This window comes from Cricetulus griseus (assembly GCF_003668045.3).
Source record: "Cricetulus griseus strain 17A/GY chromosome 1 unlocalized genomic scaffold, alternate assembly CriGri-PICRH-1.0 chr1_1, whole genome shotgun sequence".
In the NCBI taxonomy this organism is placed as follows: Eukaryota; Metazoa; Chordata; class Mammalia; order Rodentia; family Cricetidae; genus Cricetulus; species Cricetulus griseus.
The window spans coordinates 248417862-248441263 of record NW_023276807.1 but is presented as its reverse complement, the minus strand read 5'-3'; the positions used below and the strand labels follow the sequence as shown (position 1 = coordinate 248441263).

General features: G+C 35.2%; 1 protein-coding gene across 2 annotated transcripts in view; it reads left to right on the top strand.

Moving 5' to 3' along the window:
- The window catches only part of Klhl1 (kelch like family member 1), a 299721-nt gene that overhangs the window by 87394 nt on the left and 188925 nt on the right, over nucleotides 1–23402 (top strand). Inside the window, exons 2-3 of one of the 2 annotated variants that reach the window (XM_027394015.2) lie at nucleotides 6992–7174; nucleotides 13921–14057. In XM_027394015.2, the coding sequence (XP_027249816.1) occupies nucleotides 6992–7174; nucleotides 13921–14057 (320 nt within the window). The remainder of the gene's footprint in view (nucleotides 1–6991; nucleotides 7175–13920; nucleotides 14058–23402) is intronic. The other variant, XM_027394016.2, reaches the window with a different exon arrangement.

Sequence of the window (23402 nt, the reverse complement as noted above, 5' to 3'; positions counted from 1 at the left end):
TTACAAATAGTGCTGCTATGAACTTCGTTGAACAGATGTTCTTGTTGTATGAATGTGATTCTTTTGGGTAGATGCCTAAGAGTAGAATTGCTGGATCTTGTGGTAGACTCATTCCCATTTACTTGAGGATTCGCCATACTGATTTCCAAAGTGGCTGTATAAGTTGGCACTCCCACCAGCAGTGGAGAAGTGTTGCCCTTTGTCCTCATCTTCTCCAGCATGAACTGTCATTGGTGATTTTGGCCATTCTCACAGGAGTAAGATGGTATCTCAGAGTTGTTTTGATTTTCATTTCCCTAATGGCTAAGGATGTTGAACACTTTCTTATGGGTCTTTCAGCCAATTTAGGTTTCTCTATTGAGAATTGTCTATTTAGTTCTGTATCCCATTTTTAATTGGATTGTTCCGTGTTTTGGGGACTAGCTTCTTGAGTTCTTCGTATATTTTGGACATCATCTCTGTCAGATGAGGGGTTGGTGAATATCTTTTCCCATTCTGTGGGCTGCCAATTTGTCTTGTTGACTGTCTCCATTGCCTTACAGAAGATTCTCAGTTTCAGGAGGTCCCATTTATCATTTTTCACCTCAGTGTCTGTGCTACTGGTATAATGGTCAGGAAGCAGTCTCCTGTACCAATTAATTCAAAGGTATTTCCCACTTAGTCTTCTAATAGGTTTAGTGTAGCTGGATTTATGTTGAGGTCTTTGATCCATTTTGACTTACATTTTGTTCAAGGCAATAGTCTTGGGACTAGCTGCTCTCTTCTACATGTCTGCAACCAGTTATGCCAGCACCATTTGTTGAAGATGTTCTCTTTGTTCCATTGCATAAATTTGGATTTCTTATCAAAAATCAGGTGTTCGAAAGTGTGTGGTTTAATATCAGGGCTTTCAACTCTATTCCATTGGTCTACCTGTCTATTTTTGTGCCAATACCAAGCTGTTTTCAGGACTATAGCTCTTTAATAGAGCTCGAAGTCAGGGATGGTGATGCCTCCAGAAGTTCCTCTATTGTACAGAATTGTTTTGGCTATTCTGGGTCTTTTGTTTCTCCATAGTAAGCTGAGAATTTTTCTTTCAAGGTCTGTGAAGAATTGTGTTGGTATTTTGATGGGGATTGTATTGAATCTGTAGATTGTTTCTGGCAACATTGCCATTTTTACTATGTGGATCCTACCTGTCCAAGATGGGAGATCTTTCCATTTTCTGGTATCTTCTTTAATTTCTTTCTTTAGAGGCTCAAAATTCTTATGGTACAGGTCTTTCACATTTTTGTTAGTGTTACCCCAAGGTATTTTACGTTATTTGTGGCAATTGTAAAGGGTGATGTTTCTTTGATTTCTATATAGTAGGGCTACAGATTTTTTTGAGTTAATTTTGTATCCTGCCACTTTGCTGAAGGTGTTTATCAGATGTAGGAGTTCCCTTGTAGAGTTTTTCAAGTCACTAATGTAGACTATCATATCATCTGCAAATAGTGAGAGTTTGACTTCTTCCTTTCTAATTTGTATTCCCTTGATCTCCTTTTGTTGTTTTTTTGCTCTAGCTAGAACTTGAAGGACAATATTGAAGAGGTATGGAGAGAGTGGACAGCCTTGTCTTGTCCCCGATTTTAGAGGAATTGGATTGAGTTTCTTACCATTTAATTTGATGTTGGCTGTTGGCTTGCTGTATATTGTTTTTATTATGTTGAGGTATGTTATTGTTATCCCTGATTTCTCCAAGACCTTTATCATGAATTGGTGTTGGATTTTGTCAAAGGCTTTTTAGGCATCTAGTGAGATGATCGTGTCTTTTTTTTCTTCGTCTGTTTAAATGGTGTATTAAATTGATGGATTTTTCATATGTTGAACCATCCTTACTCCCCTGGGATGAAGCCTAATTGATCATGGTGGATGATTCGTTTGCCAGCATTTTATTGAGAATTTTTGCATCAATGTTCATGAGGGATATTGGTCTGTAGTTCTCTTTTTAAGTTGTGCTTTGTGTGGCTTAGGTATCAAGGATATTGTAGCCTCGTGAAAAGAGTTTGGCAGTGTCCCTTCTCTTTCTATTTTGTGTAACAAGTTGAGGAGCATTGGTATTAGCACTTCTTTGAATTTCTTGTAGAATTCTGCAGTGAATCCATCTGGCCCCAGGCTTTTTTTGGTTGGGAGACTTTTGATGACTGCTTCTATTTCTTTAGAGGTTATAGTTCTGTTTAAGTTTCTTATCTGTTCTTGATTCAATTTTCATAAGTGATAACTGTCCAGAAAATTGTCCATTTCCTTTAAATTTTCAAATTTTTGGAGTACAGGTTTTCAAAGTATGACTTGAAGATTCTCTGGATTTCCTCTGTGTCTATTGATATGTCCCCCTTTCCATTTCTGATTTTGTTAATTTGCATGTTCTCTCCCTGCCTTTTGGTTAGTTTGGATAAAGGTGTGTCTATCTTGTTGATTTTCTCAAAGAAACAACTCTTTGTTACATTGATTCTTTGAATTGTTTTCTTTGTTTCCACTTTATTGATTTCTGCCCTCAGTTTGATTATTCCTGGCATCTGCTCCTCAGGGGTGAATTTGCTTCCATTTTTCTAGGGCTTTCAGCTGTGATGTCCACACTCTGGTATGGTTATTTTTTAGTTTCTTCATGTGAGCACTTACAGCTATGAACTTTCCTCTTAGTACTGCTTTCAAAGTGTCCCATAAGTTTGGGTATGTTATCTCTATATTTTTATTGAATTCTAGGAAGTCTTTAATTTCTTTCTTTATTTCATCCTTGACCCTGGAATGGTGCAATTTCGTGTTGTCCAATTTTCATGAGTTGGTAAGTTTTCTCACTTTGTCTTGTTTTTGATTTCTAACTTTCAAGCATGGTGGTCTGATAAGACAGAGGGGGTTATTTCAATTTTTGTACCTGTTGTAGTTTGTTATGTTGCCAAGTATGTGGTCGATTTTTGAGAAGGTTCCATGTGAAGCTGAGAAGAAGGTATATTCTTTTTTGTTTGGATAGAAAATTCTATAGATGTCTGTTAATACCAATTGGATCATAACTTCTGTTACTTCCTTTGTCTCCTTGTTAAGTTTCTGTCTGGTGTTCCTGTCCAGTGGTGAGAGTGGGGTGTTGAAGTCTCCCACTATAACTGTGTGAGGCATTATTTGTAATTTGAGTTTTAATAATGTTTCTTTTATGAATGTTGGTGCTTTTGTATTTGGGCATAGATGTTTAGAATTGAGACTTTTTCCTGATGGATATTTCCTGTGATGAATATAAAATGACCTTCTTTATCTCTTTTGATTGATTTTAGTTTGAAATCTAACTTGTTAGATACTAGGATAGCTACCCCAGCTCGTTTCTTGGGTCCATTTGATTGGAATATCTTAGCCCAACCCTTTACTCTGAGGTAATAATATCTGTCTTTGAATTCGAGGTGTATTTCTTGTATGAAGCAGATGGATGGATTCTGTCTTTGTATCCAATATGTTAGCCTGTGTCTTTTTATAGGCGAGTTAAGACCATTAATATTGAGGGAAATTAAGGTACTTTGAGTGTTTATTCTTATTTGTTTTTGAGTTATTGGTACTTGTATTGTATGAGGATTTACCCTGCCTTTTATTTTGTGTTTTTGTAGAGTAGGATTATCTATTGCCTATGTTTATGTGAGTGTAGTTAACTTCCTTAGGTTGGAGTTTTCCTTCCAGTACTTTCTGTAGGGCTGGTTAGTGTTTACATATTGTTTAAATCTGTTTTTTTCGTGGAATATCTTATTTTCTCTAATTAGATTGATTCTAAGCTTTGCTGGGTATAGTAGTCTGGGCTGGCATCCGTGTTCTCTTGGAGTTGGTAAAATATCTATCCAGGTCCTTCCGGCTTTCAGAGTTTCCATGGAGAAGTCTGGTGTAATTCTGATAGGTTTGCCTTTATGTGTTACTTGGCCTTTTTCCCTTGCTGCTCTTAATATTTTTTCTTTATTCTCTATGTTTTGTGTTTTAATTATTATGTGACAAGGGGACTTTCTTTTGTGGTCCACTCTATTTGGCGTTCTGTAGGCTTCTTGTACTTTCATTGTCATGTCTTTCTTTAGGTTGGGAAAGTTTTCTTCTATGATTTTCTTCAATATGTTTTCTGAACCTTTGAGTTAGGTTTCTTCACCTTCTTCTATACCTATTATCCTTAGTTTTGGTCTTTTCACAGTGTCCCATATTTCCTGGATATTTTGTGTTATGGATTTGTTGGACTTCAGATTTTCTTTGCTTGACAAGTTTATTTCCTCTAGGTTGTCTTCAGCGTCTGAGATTCTGTCTTCATCTCTTGTATTTTGTTGGTTATGCTTGCATCTGTGGTTCCTAATTGTTTACTCAGCTTTTCCACTCCCAGCATTCCCTCAGTTTGTGTTTTCTTTACTGTCTCTAATTCAGTTTTCAGGTCCTGAACTGTTTCCTTCAGCTGTTAAATTGTATTTTCTTGGCTTTTTTGACTTTCCTTGATTTCTTGCATCTTTTGGTTAATCTTTTCTTTCATTTTTCTGAAGGATTTTCTGATTTCCTCTCTTAGGTACTCCATCATCTGCATAAAGTTGTTTTTAAGTTTTCTCTCTTCTGCATCTTCTGTGTTGGGATGTTCATTTCTTGCTGGTGTAGAGTCCTAGACTCTGTTGGTGTCATATTCGTTTTCCTGTTGTTGGATGTGTTCTTATATTGTTGTCTTCCCATCTCTTCTTCCAGTGGGTACAGGTGGTGTCACTTCCTTTCCTGGTGTATGGAACCAGTGTTCTCTTCAGGTGTGTGCAATTGACTCTGATACTCTGATGGGTATCAAGTTGGGTGCCGGCAGGTCTGAGGCACTTGCTCTCAAGGAGAGTGACAGCAGCACAGGTGCAGAGATGTTAGCAGACTCTGGTTTGCTTGAGCCTCAGGGTTCGAGTTGTCCTGTCTGCAGACCCTGGGCACGATTTGCCTGCGTGGGCAGGCAGAAGTTGAGCCCAAGGTAGGGGCCAAAGCAGCTCACATCTGCACCCTCTGCATTTGTGGGGCCCGTAATCTGTCATTTAACTTTAGAAATTGTATTTATTATATTTTAAATTTTGTTGGTTAGCTATATACAATTATAGTATCTAATAATTCTATTAAAGACTTATAATCTGTTTTATTTGAATATAAATGTTTTTGAAGCTCTAAACCTGAAATACTAGAGTATAAATTGAAAAGTTGGCCAAAGCAATTTTTATGTAATATTCAAAGAACCTACTAAATATATAATTTGTGTTTTCTAACTTCTTGTCTTATTTATAGAATTAGAAAACTTGTCTTGTAAATAACAGTTGTTCTGGTGTGGAAAACTTATTCATAAATCTATTCCTGAATTGAAGGTTGATGTGTATTATTCCTACCCATGTTTGACTTATGAGAAATGAGCAAGAGAAAATCATGTTGAACCAACATAACTATTTATCTGACAGATCAAAAGGCCTTGAAGAAACTGAATTATTTCCAGTCATAGTATAGGGGAAATAAAAAGATGAAAAATCTTACAAAAATAAAAGTGTAGGAGAAAGTAAATTCAGGGGAAAATGTCATCACACTCACTTTCTGCTTATCTATTCTTATTTTCATAGTTTTTCTTTCTTTTTTCAATTTGGAGAATTCCATACACATATATAATTAAATATCAACATATATATCCCATATATTTATTCCAGCTTCTCCCATGCCACACAACAGAACCATTACTATCTTCTGTATTTTATTTAATTAACACACAAGGTCCATTTTTTACTACCCTTCTGTGTCTTGGTGTGCAATCATTCACTGTAGCATCTACCACATTCCACATTAAAAAAATAAAATGAACAAAAAAACCCACAAACCATGAATTTTCTATCCCACCAACTATCAACTACAAATAGCTCATCAGTATAGAGTGGGACCTAAATATCATCTAGCTATGTATGCCAATAATATAGCCTGGTTGATTTTGTTAAGGGTGGTTTAAAATATGCAACCCAACCCCCTTTTTCAGCCTTTATATAAAATAATTTTAGAATCTCTCTAAGAATTAAACTTATATTACCCAATTTATTTAATAATGCATTCACTCCAACTTGGGTGACTGACGAAGCTTAATAAGTTGATTCTTGATAACATTTACTCAATTATGAAGTCTTCAGTAAGCATAAAACTTTAACACTACAGCAGTTTATTAAATTTACAGATCAGTTATGAAAAAAGGATCTGGATGGTATTGTTTTACCATATAAGCTGGAGCCATTCTGCAGGATTACTTTTTACTGTTCTCAATTTTAGACAGGATTAAGAAATTCTAACCACAATACTGGAAATATGAAGATTAATTAGGAGAAATGTATCATGTATTTAGCAATTAGTATTCCTGTCTCAATTTTTATTTGTAACTTATGATCTTATATTATGATCCTGATAGATTTACAAATGCTCCTTGCTGAGAATTCTGTGAATCTCCCCACAATGTGCTTATATGAGGAAGTATGCTGTCATGCTGCCTACATATTCCACATTTATAAATCATGTCCCTATTCTGTATGTTGCCCTAGAATATATGGTAACGTAATGTGTTTCAAGTTTACCAATGTTGCTCGTAAGATGAAAAGAGGTCTTATTTTTATTAGTATTCTAGCTGGTATATAACAATAAATTTTATGCACATTTTAATATTCAACATAAATAAATTTTAGTATAAATAAGTAATTTGTATACTATTTCTGTGACTATTTTCAGATTTACCTACATAATAATCTGATATTGAAAATCTATCCTAAGTCACTTTTCAATACAGAAAAAGACATCATTTTTCAATTAATTTACTGCTTCATAAACCACATAATTTTATTAAAATAGAGTTTTAAAAAGATTTCTTTCATTGATTTCCATGAACATGTCTTTAAATAATCTTCCTAAATTGTAAAATTGGGCATAACTCTCTATTCTTCTATTGACACTTTATAAGCATCATCTTTCTGTCTCTGTGTGTGGTTTATAGGTTGACAGCAACCAGTCATTCACTGACACCACAAAGTGATTTGGACTCCAGTAGCTCTGAAGAATTCTATCAAGCTGTTCATCACGCCGAGCAATCATTTAGAAAGATGGAGAATTATTTAAAGCAACAACAGCTCTGTGATGTCATCCTGATTGTTGGGAATCGAAAGATACCTGCTCATAGGTATGGGTGTGTCAATACTGGAACTGTGCATCCATATTTTAAGAGTGATTGGATGGGGACCAGACTGCAGAATTTGGAATGTTACATTAAGAAGGAACTAAAATTTCTTAGATAACTTTGGTTGTTGTTTTAGAGTTACTTTACATTGAGGGGACTTACAATATTACTTAATTATTTAACTACTAAAAATAAAAGAAATCTAAAGACTTGAAAATATTCTTGTAACACTTGGAATACCTGTGTGTATTATATGCTTTAGTGATTAACTCTGAGTTACCAATAATTCATTGATGTTGCAATAAGAAAATAAATAAACGCACTTTTACTCAGGGGGATTTATCCACGAGTCAGTCCAGATTTGAATTCTCTACTTCATGCTCTGGTGTCTGCCATTCTCTGTTCTATTAGTCAGTGTCTATGCCAGGCTGAACAAGATTGTCTTGTGAATTTGTCTGTCCCTCTGTCATTGTCAGCCCTTGTATGTGTCTATCTTGTGACTATGTGTCTTTCTTCACAGAGGGCTTCACTCTGACTATACTGAAAAACAAAGAAAGCATCACATGGGGAAGGAAGGGGACACTTTATAGAAATCATCACAGTTATATAAGGGATAGCATCACTGACTCCAACTGATTTCAACTGACTTAGAAAACAAACATCATTTTTATCAGCCATTATTTATAAATGCTGCATCAATTGGTATGGTAGATTTTAGAAAGCTGCTCTCAACATTTGTATTTGCTTTTGTCAGCAAATGATACACAAATATTAATTTGGTCAGGGCCATGGAAGATAAAATAGGATGTTGTAGAAACTGACTATATAAGAATCCAAGGTTGTTTGACTGCTTTCTTAAAGACACATAACACAATGGAATGTACATGAAGATAGCTATCTTAAACCTTAAGCTATTCTAGTGTGTGTTATAACTGTGACTGTGAGGCTCAGCAAAGACTCCAGTATCTTAGCTATTTTCATAATATATTATCATCACAAATAACTAATGACAAAAATAATCTTTTTCATCTTACTTCCACTAATATTAAAGAAATTATAATTTAGAAAGTATGACTAATATTTGAAATTAACTATTTCATCCTGTCATTTGTTTAAAAACTCCGGGCATTCTAAAAATAAATTATTGGGTTTGAGTTATGAAATTGGTTCTGACATTTTAAATTTACATTTGTTAAACATGAAGTTATAGCACAATGAGGTTGTGAGAGTCAAATATATTTTAAAAATCACATTTACATATATTCTTTGCATAACTGAGACTAATAATTTCATTCTATGAAATATTCATGGAATTATATAGTTCAGTGTTGGTGTACAATAAGTTTACCTTTAATAAAGAATTAAAAATATAATAAGTTTAAATAAAAATACACTGTGTTTAATGATCATGTAGTAGCTCAATTTTGTAATTATTTTCACTTTTATATGAAAATATCATTTCAATTTAAATAGGGATTTGATTCTCAGAGATAGCACTTTAGACACTGGTGTATTGTTCCTTGTAATTCGACCCATTCCTTGTCTCGAGGTGAGGCATGTGTGGAGGCTGGCAGATGAAATGCTCAGAGTCTGGGGCTTTCAATTGTCAAAGACTCAGACCAGTCTTCTTGGACAAGGTAGCATTTTGGAAGAAGTGTCTTGTCTTCTCTGACCTATAAAGATGACATAGAAAAACTAGACAAACAGAAAGATGGGTTTATGTTCTATTTATTTGAGGAAAAGGAGTATAAGGGAATATGATCCAAAACTTCATTCATATCATCTGGAAGATCCCTAATAGCATAACAATTGGAAATAAGAAAAAGTAAATGTAGGAAAATTGCAGGAAGAGCACTGTGAATTTAGTTTGAAGACAGTGAAATGTTGGTGGAACATTTGGCCATATTATTTATTTTACTGGAATTACAGTAGCACAGTAAACTTTAGAGCCATAGCACACATTATTAAAGCAGGGCTAAAGAGTGATTTTGCAAAAGCTAATATTAAGGCAAAGCACAGAGGTCCACAATATTCTACAACAAAGGAAGGGTCAAGAATAAAAGAAAGAGATTTGACTGACTGAGAGGTAAAGCTGAGATAAAGTATGCACTATTCCATAACTAAAAACAATGTTTTAAAAAGTGTGAGGTCAAAAGTGTCGATCACCATAATAAAGTGAGTGGAACATAGGAGAGTTTAATAGACTTGCCAAGAGTTTAGTGTCCTCAATGTGGAATTTTCCTATGTGGCTGTACACTGATAAATTTTCCCCAGCTTCACCTGCGTTAACTGAAGCTAAATAATCACATATAAAGATGTTAATTTTTGCCAAACGTTAAATCCTAGACTCTAATTCAAGTATTTTTGTCAGTAAATCTAAATGCAGTGTTAATCTTTCTACACTTCTGTTACTGAGCTGCAAGCATTTGCTAGTGCTGACAGCGAAGATTGCATTTGATGATTAAAACTTGTACAATGTAGGTCACAAGATATTTTGTTCTTAAAAATGTGACCTTATTGCAATAAAACTTTGTGGGTAAGTACAAGCTAATTGGGTTTTTTTTTGAAATACTTATGTTTACAGTGATACATAATCTGATGTTTATGGAGATATAGTATTTATCACTTAATAAAACTAAGGACTTATCATGTGTATTGAATTGACTTGATGTAAATATTTGGATTTTTTATGCTTTTAAAATTAAATTGATTATTATATTATTAATAATATTATATGTTAGTATGTAGCAGGATTTTTCAAACCACCAGCCCCATATCATGACACGGAGATTTATTAATAGTTAGGAATGCTCAGCCTTATCATTTGCTTGTCCCACTAGCTTTTATAACTTATTTTAACAAGTTTCTCTTCATATATGTTTTGCCCTGGGCCTTTTTATCTTTCTTTTATTCTGTATGTCCTACATTTTCTTCATCACAAGCCAGCCAGGAGGTAGTGGTACACACCTTTAATATCAGCACTTGGGAAGTAGAGGCATGTTGATCTCTTTGAGTGTGAGGCCAGATTGGGCTACAAAGTAAGCTTCAGGACAGCCAAAGCAATACACAGAGAAACCCTGTCTCAAAAATCCTCTGCTCTCCCCCAAAGAAAATTATATTCATAGAAATAACCTTTAAAAATTGGAAAGATGGCAAACTCCTAAAAGAAAACAAGAAAAAGTGATGATCATTTTTCCTTTTAGTTTCTACTTGGAGCAAAGGGTAATGTATTGTGTGTTATACAATAAGAACTTACCTCATATGGAAGAAACAGAACTAACCCATAGTATCGAGTAACCCCATTCAGTGGAAAATGACTTAGAGGACTTGGATGCTTAAATAATCAAAAAGCTTATAAAAGTAACAATTTAAAAGAACTGAAATGTTTTATTGTATTCATATATAAAATAGCATATCATTTATTTTCAGTAACTAGAAATCACCTGAAGTAAAACAGTGAACATGAAATGCTAAATATGAAAGGAATGACAACTTAAATAGGAAGCATTCTTAATTTTCAAAACACAAATTTAGTTAGACTTGTGTGCGTGTGTGTGTGTGTGTGTGTGTGTGTGTGTGTGTGTGTGTGTGGTCAACCTCAATATTCCTTAAGTTAAGAAAATTGTGTTAAAAATATATGTGCTTATCACTATAAAAGTTATTAAAATTCTAAGAAAAAATTAAAATAAGTATATACAAGTGGCATATTAGATCAGAAAAACAGTGCATTTCAAATCTAACTTTCTATTAAAACCAAGAGTCTAGATGCTAACAAAATTATACCTTCTCTTCACAAATAAATGAAATAAATCTTGAATCATTCATTAAGTAAAAATATTTTATGAGTAACTGCAGATGAAAGTAGAAAAGTAATTATGTTAAATCAATGTTAGAGAGTTCTTTGTCCTCAGAGCTACACTATAAGAAGTCTAAAGAACATGTTTTCTTCTATTGATAGGAAATTGGTCCTCCCTCAAAAACAAGTGACAAATACTGGAAAGGAGCAAATTTATAGATTTTACTATCAATTACATATCACTTTTAAATTTTTTTTGTATTTCTCAATTATCTATTTTTTTATTAGTTCAAATTAGGAAAAAGCTTGTTTCACATGTCAATCCCTTCTCCCTCTTCCTACCCCACCCCAACCTACCCACCACCCCATCGCCCTCCGCTCCCCAGGCAGGGTAGGGCCTTCAATAGGGGCTCCACAAAATCCATCACATCATGCTGGGCCGGGCCTAGGCCCTTCCCCATGTGCCCAGGGCAAGAGTGTATCCCTTCAAGTGGGATGGGCTCTCAAAGTCCCTTCTTACACTAGGGAAAATTCTTGATGTAGCAGGAAGGAGCAAGCAAAGTTACTTTCCTGTCATTTCATATAATGTTCATGATGTAGTACATATATGCCTGGTGACAGGATAGCAATGGTTGAAGAAGGAAATCATGGACCTCTTTTACAGGCCAAAAGAAATGTGTTGCTTAATTTTTAGGGTGCCATTGGATAAAATTCATACTGTATTTTTACAAGTTTGAATATTCATTATTTAGTTTACTTTTTTCAATATTTTATTTTATGATTATGATTGTTTTGCCTGCATATGTGTGTTTGTATCACATGCTTGCTAAGTGTCTAACTCACTCAGAAGAAGGGAGAAATCTCTTGGAACTCAAGTTACAGATGTGTTAGCTACCATAGAGGTGCTGGTAATAAAACACAGGTCCTCTGGAAGAACAGTGGTGGGTGCTCTTAATCATTGAGCTGTCTCTTTAGCCTCTATTTAGTTCATTTTAAATGTGATACTGTTCAACAATTTCATCTATCTATGCAATATATTGCCACATTATTCACTCCTTGAAATCATTTTTTTCTTCTCCCACCCTTGCTTACTCTGTTCTTTGTCTGATCATATTTCTCTCCTACTTTCAAGTTTGTTTTTAATAAATATATTTTGTCCCATTGAGATAAATTAAGGTTGCATATATGAGCATGCCTAAGGAAACTAGACCATGGGAAGTTTACAATAGCTACACTACTGCTGAAACAATAGTGATATCCCTTCTCTAGAAACAGTAACTGCCAATAGATCCTCACAGTCTCCCATGACGCAGTCGCAAATCAATGTTAGAATGATAAAGGACACATGCTTTTTCATTTTATATCCACAAGCCTAGTGCAGAGATATGTAGCTTCTGTTCATTCATGATTGCATCAGCAATACCATATACGAAATAAAAATCTTTCATAATACTACTCCCCTTCATAGTCTCTTATATTATTTCCTCTCCCCTTCCAAAATACCCCAATATCCTCAGCAGGGATAATAGAGACCTTAGGGTTGAAAACTCAGTAGTCACTTATTTTCAACAAGTTGAGTCTGTTCATTAGCAACTGTTCAGTGTAAAAGGAAGCTTATCTGCCCATGGCTAAATAGTAGCATTAGTCTTCAAGTATAATCATGAATGTCTAAAGGAATGTTTGACTTCCTATTCATTTAGCAACCAACACTCATAGATTCCCCTTTAAAATCTGTAACATGGCCAAACACAGTTTTTTTTGTTGTTATTTTTCTTGCATCAGGGTCACAACATCTAATTTTGATGTAAAAACAAGGAGTATGGCAGCGATCAGCATTAATGCCCCTGGAACTCCCTGGCCAAATAACTCAAAGGGAGGTATCACAAACTTGTGAATGATTTTGAAAACCTTTGACTTCTGCGAGTATCCCTATCTAACCATGAAGGGCACATCTGTTTAAACACATTTATTATTATTATCATTATTATTATTACTTTAAAATTTTAATTATAAATTTAGTTTTTTAATGTCTTTTTTATGTATCTTTAGCTTTCGTTAACCTTCTCCCAACCCTACACCCTGCAGCATCATCCCTATTTGACTCCCTACATGCTAGTGTTTTCCCCAGAAATTGCTTAGCATTTTTGTTTAGTATCCCCAGTCCAACTTTAAGTCTTTTGTCTGTCTTGATTCATGGCTATCTTCTTACTTTCTGACATATTTCACTCCAACTTGAACAGATCTAATACTTGGAAACTGAAATGCATCTCTAAGATACAAGATATGGCAATCATCTTTCTGTGCCCATGTTACTGGTTAAGTAAAATATTTTTCTAGTTCCAATCATTTTTCTGTGTTTAATGATATCATTTTTCTTAATAGTTGAAAAAATTCCATTTTCTCTTTTGTATGGCTTTTTAATTAAAGAAATGAGTATCAGAGTCAAAAGAAATATATGATTTCTAAATGTTTCAGTTAAAAAGATACTGCCATTTTTAATTAACTACAACAAAAATAAAGAGATAAAATACACATTGCCAACAAAGCTGTGGAACACACACACACACACACACACACACACACACACACACACACACACACACACACCACTTGAAATGTTGTGAAACATTAAGGCCATATAAGGAGAGCTTATTCCTTACTGGGGAATGAGATTTTGTGGATGCACCTGGGAATGAGTAGAAAGTTTTCACAAAGCTTAAAAACAAAACTAACTTATGACTCATCTATAGAATTATTTTACACATACCCAAAGGATTCTGTCAATATACTGTTCCACAAATACACTTGCACATATCTGTTTATAGTTACTAGGGAATGTAACCATGATTGACAGAACAGCTGATGTTGATTCCTTGCTCCATGTTGTGTCTTGTGATCTCATTGTTTCTTACTTCATGTCCATTGCCTAAAACAGACCCTGTGACTCTTTCAGGCTTGTTCTGAGTTCTGTCTCTGACTATTTCGCTGCCATGTTTACAAGTGATGTTTGTGAAGCCAAGCAAGAAGAGATCAAGATGGAAGGCATAGACCCAAATGCACTCTGGGATCTTGTTCAATTTGCATATACAGGTACAGTCAAATAACTATACATTATCTGGATACCATGTTTGTTTTGTCATTAAGTCCTTCAAAGTTGAAAAGTAGTTGAACTTTTATCAATAATGTATCACAAACCTATGAAGGTATTCATTCTTTTTGAATTTCTTCACCACATTTAAACAGGATTAAATTCATAGCTAAAATCAGTATTTGATAGAAGAATTTTAAAAAGAAATTGTGAGATAATTACTCACTAAATAGAAATTTGCATATCTCATGTCTTCCTTTTAAGAAATATTAGTTAAATTAATTCATATTTTTTATTTTGCTAACTTAATGATAAAGTTTTTTATATAACCTTTCATATTGCCATGGCAGCTTAGCTGAAGAGTTCAATGGTTATAGCTAGAATTGGGAGAATCACTAGCATTGGCAATTTAGAATATTTTCCTAATTTACTATATTTATATTTTCTGATGGACATATATGTTATTTGAAGACAAGTATTGGTGTGAATTTTGTTTTTGTTGAATATTGTTCAATGTGATATTGTGAGCTATACTGAAGGAGAAAAATTTAATAAATAAGGCAATCTTGCCTTCCCAGAAGGTCATAATTTAAGTAAATAGATGAGCTAAAAGAGTGTTATAATGTCTCAAAGGATATTAAAAAGAAATGACAAAATATATGAATCTTGATAATAGCATTTGAAAACAGATTCACCTATATAATCTGAAACCAAACATTTCTGGCTTCAATAATGTTGAGATATGATCAAACAAAGCAAATTTTATACTGGAAAATCTAACACTTTATAAAGGGCTATTGTAATAGTGAAAAAAGTCTTTGACAATCTGAGCTCAACCTGACTGAAATAAGAGAAGAGGCCTTGAAGCCTGGAGATGAGGGAGAGATCACACTGACATCTTATGCTGTATATTTGGTTTTAGTAGAAGAAAAAATCAGCTTTGCATATCTTTGTTGTAGAAAGTTGTTTCAATACCTACCAACACCCTTGAAGCTTGTCACTGAGAAAAATGCTCTTGGAATATAAAACTGGAATAAAGGTTTCTGAAATTACAGCTCCAAGAAATAGAATAAAACTATACACATTTCCATATTTCCTAAAGTAAATGTTCTTAGGAAGATCAAGATTTGTGACCATGAAAAGCCTTTTTAAATTCTTCTGAAATGGATGTGCTATTAAGAAATTCATAATTAAATTACACTTTGTTTACATCTCTGAACTAGCAGTCACAGACACCAATCATATCAGTGGAGGATGGACAGGGAGTGAATCACAAGACCATATCAAACACCCATGGACTTCTGGCTCCTGGTTGATTCTGGGGGGATTGTCTTCACTTTCATAATGACAGATGAGCCCAGCAGGTTCTAATGGATAATTCAGAGAACTATCCTGACCTCCTGAATATATATAATTCAGAGACCTCCTGAAACCGAGAAGCTTGGGTAAGGCAAAGTACATAGTCAGCAAGTCAAAACGACAGCCCAAAGACTGGGAAAAGATATTCACCAACCCCACATCTGACAGAGCACTGATGTCTAAAATATACAAGGAACTCAAGAAGCTATTCTCCAAATATGTGGCTTTCTTATGTGGCTGAAAGACACATAAGAAAGTGTTCAACATCCTTAGCCATTAGGGAAATGAAAATAAAAACATCTCTGAGATACCATCTTACTCCTGTCAGAATGGCTAAAATCAAAAATATCAATGACAGTTCATGCTGGAGAGGATGTGGAGAAACAGGAACACTTCTCCACTGCTGGTGGGAGTGCCAACTTGTACAGCCACTTTGAAAATCAGTATGGCGACTCCTCAAGAAAATGAGAATGAGTCTACCACAAGATCCAGCAATTCCACTCCTAGGGATATACCCAAAAGAAGCACATTCCTACAGCAAGGACATATGGTCAACCATGTTCATAGCAGCATTATTTGTAAAGCCAGAAACTGTTAGCAACCTAGGTGCTTCTCAACTGAAGAATGGATAGAGAAAATGTGGTACATTTATGCAATGGAGTACTACTCAGCAGAAAAATCAAAAAAACAATGGAATCTTGAAATTTGCAGGAAAATGGATGGAACTCGAAGAAACCATTCTGAGCGAGATAACCCAATCATAAAAAGACAAACATGATATGTACTCACTCATATATGGATTTTAGACATAGACTAAGGGATTCCCATCCTACAATCCACACTGCCAGAGATAATAGTAAACAAAGAAGACCCTAAAAGAGACAAACTTTGTCTCCTGGAGAAGGGGAAAGAGTCACTATCCCCAGAGAAAATTGAGTACGTGGGAAGAGGGGGGAGGAAGCGCCAAGAGTGAGAAGGGAAGACAAGGAAGGATGCAGAGTCATGAGGAAGCAGAAATTTTGAGTCAGGTGTAGATTAGAAGAAAGCCATATGACAGGTAGGATTTTAGTTGGGGCGGGGTGGTAGAGGAGGAAGGGAGGGAGAAGGGAACTGGGATCATCATGTAATTCAATCTTGTTTGTAATTCAAATATATAATATATATATATAAATATATATATATATATATATATTGGGCTTTCCTCCTGAGAAGAAAGTGGGGTATGGTCAGAGGCTGAATTCATTACAATGAAACAAACAAGACCCTATCATCAGAAACAGATGCTCCTTCTGGACCCCTATGATGCTTGAAGAACTTCCAGGTCCAGTTCCTCTTGACTCCCCTGCACTAAACCTTCTTCTTGGACCTGTGGAGCCTGTGTGGGTCTGTTCTCCGGAACATTCCACCCTTGAAGATTTCAAGAATAAAATGATTTGGTTCCTTTAAAAAAGAAAGAAACCAATAAATGTTATTTTAATTCATATTCTTATATTCTAGAATGGGGGGGGTCATGTATCTAGCAATTCTAGGGATCCTTCCAGGGACAGAAAAGCTCATATCTACTTTTCAATCTCTGGCAAATTTATCATTGCCTAGAGCAAAATTAGGTCAAAAGGTACTCACTAACCTGTTACACAAGGTTAGAGGATGTTTCAAGGCGTCATGCTGAGAGTAATTAACCAGCTATGTCTTTGTTTTTATAAGAAAATAAGGATGTAAAGCTGACTCACAGTTGTACTGACACATGGCATATCCATCTGAACAACTTTGTACTACAGTCTTTGTTCCTTAACATATTTGTGTCATGGTATTGACATCCTTCCAATTGTACATTTACATAAATTTTCTAGATGAGCAGAGAATTTATGGAGTAATAAGACAGATATTGTAGGAATGATCTAAAACATGTACTTGACTTTGTCACATAAAGTGTAAAATATGTAAAAATGGAAGAGGTAATGTGTTCATCTCCACAAATAGGAAAGATACATTGAATTAGCAGACCATCCCACGATCTGGAAGATTACTTGGAAAAGACCTAAAAAAGAAACATCCCCCAAATGAATGAGGAAGTAAGAAGACAAAACATCATTCATTTGAGAATCGTTTCTTCAACATTTTCCTCTCCCTCTTGCTGTTACCAAAAGAGTCTTCAGCTGGCTCATTTCCTTGTCAGTTAAAGAATTAAAAGACAAACAAAATGTGGAGCAGGACAGGTAGCATTAGCAAAACAGTGAATAGGAACAGACAGAATCATCTCTGGAAGGAAGTCTTTGATTTGGGGTCAGGATGGCTACAGCACAAAACAGGCATCAAGACTTCCACAATGCAGATGGGGGACTCCTGATGTTCAAGCCTGGCTCCCTGTTGAGAGCTAGGGGTCTTTAAAGTCTCAGAGGCCTCTTCTTCATCTAATTTAGCGGTGGTCAGTTTGAAGATTGTCAGGATGGTGGACTGGCCCACAACTGTTGGCTAAATGTGTCCTAATCAGACCTGAACTTGTTGAGCCTTTCTATCAGCAGAGGCCTTGGTGATAAACAACCACAAGCCTTTTTTTTTCAGCCTTCAGACTTTGGTCTCATGACTGGTCCTCCTTCCTGTAGTCCCCAGTCCTCCACACTTATTTTTGTAGTGATGAACTATAAATCATTTTCTCAGGTTTTCTTAACAGTTTTCTATTTCTCTGTGCTGAGACTATTTTCTTCATGGTTCTTGTCAAGTCTTTGGAGAAACAAGAGGATAATGGAGATTATGTCTTCATAGTTACTAGCTAAAGTAGTAACATTTTCAGGGCAGATTAAACAAGGTGTATAAAATGATATTAATCATTAAATGTTATATGAAATCCAGAACATTCACAATTAAAAAATGAATCAGACTACGAACTTTGGGAGCCCATTCCACTTAGTGGGATACTATCTCAGCCTAGACATACTGGGGAGGGCCTTGGCTCTGCTCCAAATGATATGACAGAGTTTAAAGATCCCCCAAGGAAGGCCTCATCCTCCCTGAGGAGCAGTTAGAGGATGGGAAAGGGTGTTGGTGGGGGGCAGGGGAGGAGGTGAGTGACGTGTAAAACAAGCTTGTTTCTAATCAAGCCCGGTGTTGGTGGCACACGCCCTTAATCCCAGCACTCAGGAGGCAGAGACAGGCAGATCTCTGTGAGTTCGAGGCCAGATGGTCTCCAGGGCGAGTGCCAGGATAGGCTCCAAAGCTACACAGAGAAACCCTGTCTCGAAAAACAAAAAAGCAAAACGAACAAAAAAGAATTAAAATGCATCCTAGTCAGGCAGGGACATGCAATCCTGCAGAGACCAATAGTAAGCCAATAAATCTGTTCCTATAATATGAATGGCAGATCATGATTTGGATATTTTGTTCTATCATAACGTCCTTTTGCAGAGTAAGTTATGACAAAGTTTATTATGGTGATTTATGAGTCTTTTGCTCTCAAAATAATATAGGTCACTAAAATTGACACCCTTATTGGGTACCATATCTTGTTCTAGGTAATGCTCTTCAACTGGAAGCCACTAAACATAGTGGTGTAGAGATAGTGTTGATGGTTGAGCAGGCTAAACAGTGATGCCCCATTCCCTGCAAACACACTTAAATGACCTAGTTACTATATTCCTGTTATTTCACATCCTTTACTAGATTCTGACTATGGAACCCATGTTTAAACAAGTTTGAAATTTACCAAACAAAATCTTTGGGTATAAACATAATTTTGATATATAAAGAGTAGTCTTCTTTTTTGGAAGAATGATAGAAAATAAGGGTACAATATTGGCTTTAAATGTATATACAAACCTAGATATCAGTATTCAGATTTCAATCACAGATGACAATTTACACAAAATAATACATTTTTAAATGATGAACTTGGGGTTGTAATGAAAGATTGCCTTCTTGCACACTCCTAGATATTTCCTATTGATTCATCTCTTACATCATCCCTGTACTGTTGAAAATAAACTGTGCTCATTGATGATTAAGGAAATAGTCTTTTAACAAATATGGGAGGTGGAAATGGAAGGTTACTAAGGCAGAGTCAGGTCCTGGAGACGACTGATAAGGACAAAGTTCAAATACAGGAAGCTGTCCAGCTAAGTGTGGTATTTTTAAAAAGAAGGGTAGGAAATTAAACTGCTTAAAAGCAAACTTTAATCATAGTGAAGAGTTAACATATTTGTAAAAGATGCTTGGGTGCCTCTGAACCTTTGTACATGCAAAGGGAATGTTAAAAATGCTTTTGCTTACTGCCAACATTTTAGTGAAATAAATATCCATACAAAGGAACTAAGATATTTAATGTTCTTTTTAATATTAAAATGTATATATCAACATATCCACCATAGAGTTTGCTCACTAAATCCCTACAGAGTTCTTTATTATAATTAAAAGTGAATCAGTGTTTCATTTTTATGAATGATTTAATTCAAATTGCATAAATTATGCAAGCATACTAGTAGAATATTAATTTTATGCTTACAGATTTTGGTAGGCAGAAAAACTCTATTCTCAATATAAGATACTGAGTCTTTAATGACTAGTGTTGTTTGTGCTTTATCACTGCCCATTTTTAAACACATTGAGCTAATTAAATTTCCTAGAAGTTTTGAACAATTTTTATATGCAGTATAGAAATAAAAATAATAAATCAGTTAGCAATTAGCCTTATTTGTCTTGGCATTTGTGTGTGTATGTTTACTAAACCACCAATAAAGGTGTAACTGAATCTTACATAACTAATATTGGGAAGTAATGAAAAATTATTCCTATTTTATAGACACCATATGGAATTTCAATGCTCATAACCTGTATATGTTTTCTATTTCTTTCCATACTCATTCAAATACTTTCATTCTGATTAACTGTAATTTATAAATATTTCCTGAGAGAAAATCAGAATTAACCACTATATATCTGTTTATTTATATTCAAAAATTTAGCTTAAGCATCTGATGTATCATCACAATTTTTGGTGAGGTAACTTGATGGAAAAGGTTCTGTAAAGAAGTTAGTGAAGATGTGTTTCATTGTTCTGAGAGGAATATACATTAGCTGGGGAGGTGGCCAGTGGTTCAGAGGACTGGCTGCTCTTTCAGAGGATAAGGATTTAGTTTCGAGCTTCAGATCAAGAGGATAAAAAGGGACAGTGACTTCAGTTCCAGTGTACTTGCTGTTCCCTGTAAACATCCATATCCATGACACGTGTACATATGTACAAACAGCTCAAAAATAAAATAAAATATGTGTATCATGGCTATATGCAGTGTGTTCTGGAAATAAAATCTCTGCCCTCTGATAAAAAGTACCATGACTGAGCCATCTCTCCTCCTCCCGTAAAATACATCTTTCTAAATAAATATACACATAACTCTTCTCCTTGTATATATTTTACTGCCAAAGTTAGGAAGGTAAAGCCATACTGACATTGATGGAGATTGAAGTTCTTGAGAAGATGAAAGTCCTTTAAAATGTACTTGACCTCATCGAAGAATAAACTTTGATCCTCACTATTATAAATACTTTATTACTATTGTTATTTGAAAATCCATTTTGAGGTTTACTAAAACATAATTACTATGTGTGTAAATTTTACCTATCACATAATTTTTGGCAGCAATTTGACTGTTTACATTTCTTGTTATTGTGACTTGAAACCAAATACCTGAGAGAGAGATGGGGTTATTGTTTTGCCCAACAATTCCTAAAGGTTACAATCCATCATAGGAGAAAAATGATAGGCAGAGTTATGATGCTGTGATGGGGAATGCACTTCTGTGTATGTTTATCTTATTGGTTAATAAATAAAACAGTTTGGCCAATGAGGCAGAAAAATAGTTGGAACTAGGAGTCGAGGAGGATTCTGGGAAATGTTATGAAGAAGTCTTGAGATCCAGGCAGAAAGTGACATAGCTGGCAGACTCATATAAAGCAAGGGCAAGAAGGAAGTCTTCCTGCTCTCTGCTCAGATGCTGCAAATAACAATAAGTCTTTCCACCACAGCCACCCGACCCTGCCACCATGTGCGAGTTTTCTGCCAGACTGCCCTTAATGTGCCCTGACACCACATTAAAGGCCCAAGTAACACAGAGACTTATATTAGATACAAATGCTGCTTGGCCAATGACTTGAATTTCTCATCTGTTACCTCGGTCTTAATTATCATGAATCTATATATTTTATAAGACTTATCTTATTGAGGATGCCTCCTGCTGGTGCCCTCTCTTGCCAGCAGACCACATGGGGACTACAGAGCAGGGACCAGGAGGAAGAGAGAAGGGATGACTTCCTTCTTGCCCTTGCTTATATATGAGTCTGCATGCTATGTCACTTCCTGCCTGGATCACAAGACTTCTTCATGACATTTACCAGAATCCTCCTTGACTCCTAGTCCCAACTACCTTTCTGCCTCATTGGCAAAAGAGTGCTTTATTTATTAGGAAAAACATACACAGAAAGGCATTCCCCATCATTGCTGGAAGCATGTTCCTAAGTCTCCTTCATTAGGCTATAGAAGGAAACTGAGCAATCCGGGAAAAGTCATATATAACACTCAGTACATCACCAGAGTGACTCACCAGCACCTCCTTCTAAATATTTTACAACTTTACAAATAATACTGTATGCTGGGAAAGAAGGAGCTAAACCTGACCTGGTAGGAAACCTGTGCAGTTCAAACTATAACAGAATCCAAGTGCCAATTTACAGATTTTCTGTTTTACAAAACATACTCAGAAATATTATGCCTTCAAGGTGTACTTTAAATAAAAGCATAAAATTACATTTCTTTCCCATTAACAGTATTCACATTACATTTAGACAACTTTGAGTTCAAATTCTTGGCCGATTTTTGGCTGTTTAGCATCTAAGTATGTTAAATAAATGGCAAAGTTATGGATATATAAAGAAATGTATCATGCATGAGCTAGCTCAATTTGTGTGCATTCAAGCTCAACACTTGCTATTATTCCATTTGTGCCTTCTGGCTTTAAAAATATTCTCTAGCGTTGGATATATTCTAAGTTGAAAAGTAGAAAGCATTTTAACTCTTTGAGACAAATATTGATAATAATTCAATTTAATCAACAAAATTCACAAATATTTACCTTAAAAGTATTCAATAGATGACTATAGAAAAATTCATAGCAAAATAATTACTCAAAAAAGTTAAAATGAATTATTTGAATATATTCACCTTAAGTATTGATTAGAGACATAGATATTTTAACCAATTCTCAATAACATGCAATGTGTTAATGTGTATAATATTACTAGTAACCACATAGACTGTACAATCATTTATATTGTAGTATTATCTTTAAATATTTTAATAAAAATTGAATGAACTGAATACATATTTCTAAATAAATACATGAATATCATATATATTTCTGAATGCATAAATACAATTTTCTTTACTCCCTATAATGTGATTACAAGTACATGTTTTCAGGATTTTTAGAGTTTTGGTGAATTGGAAAATTTGTACCAGTTTTCAAGAAAAATTATTTGCATTCATCATTTCTCATTTTGTATATTCCTGTTCCTACAGATTTCAATGACTTCCTCCTTATTACTGTGATGTGATTTTATTTAAATTCTTTAATTAGTACTCATATTTACATATCCACCCCCCCTGTTCCCATGCCCTCCCTTCCTCTCATGTTCCCCAACAACCTCGCCCAAACCCATACCCCAACTCCTCCCCAGGAATAGTGAAGTCCTCCACCAGGGGCTTTCAAAGTCTGTCACATCATTTGGGGGAGGGCCTGGGCCCTCCTTACTATATCTGGCCTACAGTAGTATCCCTCCATAGGGAATGGGCTCCCAAAGTCCATTTGTGCTCTAGGGACTGGCTCCAATGTTAGAGGTCTAATAGACTGTCTTGGCCTCTTAGCTGGCACCCACATTCAGAGGGCTTGGTTTGGTTCAATGCTGTTTCCCCAGCTATATGATCAGGCTCTCCATGCTCTCAC